The sequence below is a fragment of the Octodon degus genome, unplaced genomic scaffold, assembly GCF_000260255.1.
Source record: "Octodon degus isolate 3935 unplaced genomic scaffold, OctDeg1.0 scaffold00035, whole genome shotgun sequence".
NCBI classification, from domain to species: Eukaryota; Metazoa; Chordata; class Mammalia; order Rodentia; family Octodontidae; genus Octodon; species Octodon degus.
The window spans coordinates 15,696,205-15,702,372 of NW_004524611.1; the positions used below are offsets into that span (position 1 = coordinate 15,696,205).

The 6,168-nt window shown below is 49.2% G+C and overlaps 1 protein-coding gene across 1 annotated transcript in view; it reads right to left on the reverse strand.

The window, feature by feature from the left end:
* Positions 1-5,443, reverse strand: part of Muc12 (mucin 12, cell surface associated) — a 10,069-nt gene extending 4,626 nt beyond the window's left edge. Inside the window, exons 1-7 of the mRNA XM_023714314.1 lie at positions 5,393-5,443; positions 5,147-5,216; positions 4,774-4,848; positions 4,359-4,460; positions 3,832-3,959; positions 2,904-2,968; positions 673-824 (exon numbers count right to left, since the gene is read on the reverse strand). Coding sequence (XP_023570082.1) covers positions 673-824; positions 2,904-2,968; positions 3,832-3,959; positions 4,359-4,460; positions 4,774-4,848; positions 5,147-5,216; positions 5,393-5,443 — 643 coding nt within the window. The remainder of the gene's footprint in view (positions 1-672; positions 825-2,903; positions 2,969-3,831; positions 3,960-4,358; positions 4,461-4,773; positions 4,849-5,146; positions 5,217-5,392) is intronic.
* Between the last annotated feature and the right edge of the window lie 725 nt (positions 5,444-6,168).

Consider the following 6,168-nt stretch of genomic DNA (forward strand, 5'->3'; position numbering starts at 1 on the left):
AGAAAGAAAGAAAGAAAGAAAGAAAGAAAGAAAGAAAGAAAGAAAGAAAGAAAGAAAGAAGAAAGCAAAGCAAAAGAAAGAAATGTAAAAGGTATGCAGCTCTGCAGAAGTCCTGGGCTCAATCCATAGGACTGAAAAATGAAAAATAAAATAAACAGATTGCTTTTTCACTGGAGCCTACAGATACCTGATAGGTGACTAAAATGGGATGAAAAGTTTGCACCTCTGTCTTTATCTGTGTCCTCTGTCTCTGTTCCTTTTGCTGTCTTAGTCTCTGGGGCTGATTCTACTCAACTCTGCCCATAGTCTTGCTCATCATTTAATTTAAAAAAATGTTTGTCCAACACTACTGCAGGGTCCACTCGGCCTATGGCCCGAGGAGCTGCTCTATGCTTTCTTCTCTTTCCTCTCCCCCCTTCTCTGCTCCCACCCCTGTCCTCCTCCAGCAACCGCAGCAGCCCGAGCACCGCAGGCTTTCCATCCTTTCCGGGGGCCCAGCCTTATCTCCGCCGTTCCTGTGCCAAGAGATTCTTGTGTCTGCTACCACTGCAGCCTGGCTTCTGGATTCCTGTAGTGATGACTGGTATTCCAGAAGAAAGGAGAGCAAAAGAGGAGGAGGAGAGACCAAGGCCTGCTTTCGCACCACTGTTGAGGTGCTTCAGGCGGACCTACCTTGACACTTAACGTCATCATCCTCGAATGAACTGGTTTCGTTTATGATTTTGGCCCTCACAATCTTCGTGAGGTTACTAAACAGTGCCTTATACTGCGGGATGTAGTTTGTCTCCAGGACGACATCACTTGTCACCACGATGCTGCCATTGCTGGAAGCAGGAGTTACTTCATCAGATACCCTAGGTCACCCACACACCCAGAAAATGGGACCCAGACTGCAAGGGGGACATGGGAGAGAAAGCAGCAACAGGACTGACTCCAAAGTGGGAGAGAGTAGGGCAGGACAACGTGAGATACAGAAATATCAGTGGCCACAAAAAATACCGACATCTCCTTAAAAACAAAAGCTCTTGGAAGGAGGATGTGCTGAAATTGTGGCCTTCTCTGTGTGTTAGTGGGAAGGTTGCGTAGTATGATTGCAGTGGACAGAATTATCCAATGATCAAATGATTGACTTTTGAATACCTATTCAACTGGTGACAGAGCCTTGAAATATTTGCTCACTTTTTTTTTTTTTTTTTTTTTTTAGGATGGGGTGTACGGGGTGGTGGGCACAGAGTCTCACTGCATAGATCAGACTCATAGTGATCCTCCTGTTTACAGCCTCCCAAGTGCTGGGATTATAGGTGCATGCCACCACGCCCAGTCTCAATTGCTGTCTCAATGCACCCTGGGGGCGAGGCCAGTACGCAGGGCCAGGGATTGAACTCTCAGCCCCTGCATCTGCCTAGGCAGGCACTTTAATCTGGTGAACTATTTGGCCAGCCCTTGTTCACTTTATTTATAGCAGGATTATTCTTTCAAGGAGAGACTGAGACAGGGTGTCTCTTGAACTCCCTTACATAATCCAGCCTGGCTTAAACTCGATCCTGTTGCCTCAGCTCCCAAATTCTGGAATTATAGGCGTGCACAATCATGCCTGGCAGCAGAATAAGCACTTATTCCATTGAGCCATCTCCCTGGTCAAGAACCGGGGATTGAACTCAGGTCCTTGTGCTTGCCAGGGAAGCGCTTATTCCACTGAGCTATCTCCCGGCCCCTGCAGAATTAGTCTTAATAGCAACAAAATGTAAATGAGCCCAAGGACCTTCAACAGGGGATGTGATATCTACACACTGTGGAATATGACTCAACCTTAAAAAGGAAGGACATTATGCCACATGCTACCACTTGGATGAAATTTGAGGACAAAATGCTAAGTAAAATAAGGGGGTTTTTTGATTGTTTTCTTTTAAACTTTGATTCTTAGTCTGTGATGCAACTAGAGTTGTCAGAACCATAGAGAAAAAAAGTAAAATGATGATGGGCTGAGGATGTAGCTCAGGGGTACAAGCACCTGCCTGGCAAGTGCAAGGACATGGGTTCAATTCCCAGTATTCCCCACCCCTAAAAAAAAATAAAGTCATGTTTTTCTGGGGCTCCAGAGTTGTATTGATGGGGACAGACTTTCACCACATCCTCGCTGGCCCCTGAAGTCCACCTTTCCAACCGCCTCCGCCCTACCATGGCTTTGCCCTCAAGCAGCCTGTAGGTTCCTGGAACTGTCCTCGTCTTTCTCCGGGGACACCCTCATTCCTTCCCTCTTCCCTTGACTGGTCCTCCAGGCTCAGTGAGTCGACACATCTCCCAAGAGAAATTCTGTCCACCCCACCTCACCCCCAGGCTTGCTTCTGAACTTCCTGGTGCAGTTTGTGTGTCCTTCCCAGAACTCTCACCAGACTGCACAGACATTGTCCTATGTGCGTTGTGCCACTCTGAGCCCCAGGAAGGCTGGAAGTGCTACATTCTCAGCATCCAGCACAGGAAAGACTTTTACTTATTTACTTTTTAGCTTTTTTTTTTTTTTTAATGGGGTACTGGAAATTGGACTCAGGACCTTGTGCTTGCCAGGCAGGCACTACATAGAGCAGACTTTTAATAATTTGTTCAGTGAATAAAGGTTGAATGAAAGGATGAATAAATGAATAAACAAGTGATAAATTAATTAGCATGAAGGGTGCGTGAGTGAACAAGCAACTGATGAAAGAACAACAAAAGTTGAATAAATGAACATAAAGTGAATGAATGAACAAATGGTAAATGAATCTAAGTACTGATGAATGAATGGAGCACTTGTGAATAAATGGTCTGAGGGCCCTCAATGTCGCCTAGAGACTCTGAGGAAGAAGCAGAACCACAGGGATTGGGGAGGGTCTCTGACAGCCTAGAAAGCTGTCCCATGTACTTACGCCAGATTCCTGATGATCACCTCTTTGTACTCAGAGAGGGTGGGGCCTTTGAACACTTCGTCCATCTGAAAGAAATAGCTCCACTTGTACCCCGCTGGCTCCTCCTTCTTCTCAGGCCCCTTCTGTGGGGCTTGCAGGAAGGAGACTGGGCAGGCACTGAAGCTGCACAGTGAGGGTGGGGTACAGGGCTCCCTGGTGGAAGCTCTCAGGTCTCAGATGAGCACCTTGTGGCTTCACACAACTGGCCGCCCTGCTCTTACTCAATTCTTTTTTTTTTTTTTTTTTTTTTTTTAAGAGAGTACAAATTAGAAAACAGAAAACATTGCAAGTGATACAGAATTTCACTTAACAAACTAATATGAATTTCACAGTATTTGTTGTAAAACATAGTGTTATCTTCTAACCAGTTATTCATATTACCAGACAAATGCTTGTAAAACTGGAAGAAAGAAAGAAACGGATAAGAAATTAAGAAGCTAAAAAGTACAAACAAGGGTCAGCCAAATAGCTCAGCAGATTAAAGTGCTTGCTTAGGCAGACGCAGGGGCCTGGAATTCGATTCCCAGGCCTGCTGTGCTGGCCCAGCCCCTGGGGTGCACTGAGCTGGCAATTGAGACTGGGCATGGTGGCGCCCGCCTATAATCTCAGTACTTGGGATACTGTACACAGAAGAATCACTGAGTCTGATCTACGCAGTGAGCCCCTATACACCCTGTCCTAAATACAAAAAAAAAGTACAAACAATTGAAAAAAGGAGATAAAACAAATTAAGTATTATCTGCTTCTTTCCATCAACCAGCAGAAACGCACAGTATAGTTGTCTAAAACATCCTGCTTCCATAGATAGATAAATGAACTCTTTCAAAAAGAAAGAGTTCCTGAATTGACAAGGACAGGAGAGGGAGTGGGGGAAAGAGATTCATCTTACCCGCTTCTTGAAGGCCTCAGTGAAATTCAGGTACATCGGGGAGGATTCGTCAATCAGATCATTGGTGAAACTCCTGTGAGTTACTTTCACTATCATAGTGACAGTCGCGTTGACTAATTCTGGGGTTTCTGTGGAAACAGGGCTCACTGGGTATGAGGCAGCAACCTCTCAGGAATAGCCCCTGGGACAGGTGAATTCTCTACCTGTTGAGGTGTGGGAAGGGACCCCAGGAGTCAGGTGGCAGTCGCTAAGGCACTGGGTCCTGAGCTCTCAATGCTATGAAGTGGCCAGGATTGAGACTCAGGGGGAGTCAAGGGGAGCGATGCAGGAAAGGCTGGACCAGGAATCCCCCAGGCCAGCACAGGAGGACTGCAGAGGTTCGTGGATAAGGTCCCAAAGGCAGAAGCAGAAGGACCCTGACCTACCTCAGCCAGGCAGTAGGAGAGGCCAAGCCCTCCGGCACTGCCATCCTACTTCAAGTGTCAAGGGGGACAAGGAAAGCTAAAAGTCTCGGGGGCTGTCATTACCAATGGGGAAGGAGTACACGAGGAACTCGCAGTTCTGCCCCGTGGTGCCGGGTTTGCAGATGCACCTGTTTCCATTCCACGATCCCCCGTAGAGGCATTGCCCTGTGAAGGCACAGAATGCAGGAAGCTCGTCAAACAAGCCCAAGGAATAGAAACTGGCTCCCAGCCACTTTTCAGCGCTAAGGTACTGAACGTACCAAAGGCGGTAGGGCTGGACGATCATGCAGCACCAGGGAGCAAGGAAGGGAGAAATACAAGCGGACACAGGAGGAAACCATGCTAAACTCAAAAGTAGATGGGGTGATTGATGAGTGGAGACTGCAAAGGGGAACACGAATGTGAACAGGAAAATATGACCACATTGTAAATACAGGAGAAACAAAGATGCACGCAAGGCACACAGGCAGACACTTACTTGGTGGGGAAGAGGCTGTGGCAGTGCTGCTGGTGGCAGTTGACACAGAGTGTTCAGTGGACCCACTGCTGAAAGCTGAAAGAGAAGACTGGGTAGGGCGGTAGGTGGCAGAGGAGGGAGATGGAGAAAAGCTAGAGGCAACTGGGATAGCAGAATAGTCAGAGACCGCCAAGGAGGAAGAGGAGGAAGCTGCATAGGGAACTGAGGAGGTAGCGTCAGAGGTGCGTGGGGTTGTGTCAGACATAACTGTTGGGGGCACCGACACGGGGCTACTGGCGGAGGCTGTGGATCCTGCATGCAACACCGTGCTTGGGGCGCTCTCTGAGGAATCAGTGCTGTGCCCTGAAGAGGGGAGGCCAGGTGAGGACGTCACAGGAACGGGAGTCAGGGCTGTAGACTGGGAGCCGGCAGGTGATGCTCCCACTGTGGTAGAACTTGGAATGCTGTGGGAGGTAATAGAGCCTTCAGGCAGCGGTGTAGAAAGGGATGTGTATGTAGTCACTGTCTCTTGTGATGGTTCCTTGCTGCTTGAAACTGTAGTCGAAACTCCAGGGAGGGAAGTGCTATAGTTGGTGTCTGATGACACTGCTGGAGGTGCCGAGCCTGGAGTACTAAGCACCGTTGGTGATCCCTGAATCTTCCCTGGCGTCTGCGAGCTGTCTGGGGGCATCCTAGTCTGTACTGAGGCAGTGCTGCTTGGGAAGGCAGTGGAGGACTCAGGCCAGACTGTGGTTTCGGAGCTACCAGAGGGCATGGGTGTGCTTCCTGCTGGTGATCTCTGGGCAGTGGGTGTAGGTCCTCCACTTGGAGTTGTGATCTGTGAGCTGTCTGTGGACTCCATTGTGGGAGCCTCGCCGGAGCTCCCTGGTGTGGCTGTAGACCGCTCTGACAGTGGTGTGCTGTGGGAAGTGAAGGGTGGTGCCCTTGTGCCTTCTGAAGCTGTGCTGCCCGGGGAGGATGTCACTCCTTCCACCTGCACTGACGTTGGGACATCATCTGGTGACACTGCAGTGGAAGGTGAAGCAGGGCTTGTTCCAAAGTCTGTGGGTGCTCCCGAAAGGACAGTGATGCGTGTGGGCACTGTGGCATAGTCTGGGAATGGGCTGCTGAGCCGTGCTGTGGACAGCTCTTCCACGGCTGCACTGTGTGAGCTGGAGGTGGATGGCATAGCCTGAGCTGAAGTAGGGCTTCCTTGGAGCGCTGTGGATGCTTCAGGAAGGACAGTGGTTGGCCAGGTCTGGACCAGCACAGGGGAGTGTGCTGATTCAGAAGAGATTTGCACTGTGGACAGTTCCTCAGCTGAGTCTGTGGTGTGAGAGCTGTGTGATGCAACAGCTGTATATGCTGAGCTTGGGCTGCTTGGAGAGCCTGTGGATGCTTCACTGAGAACTGTGG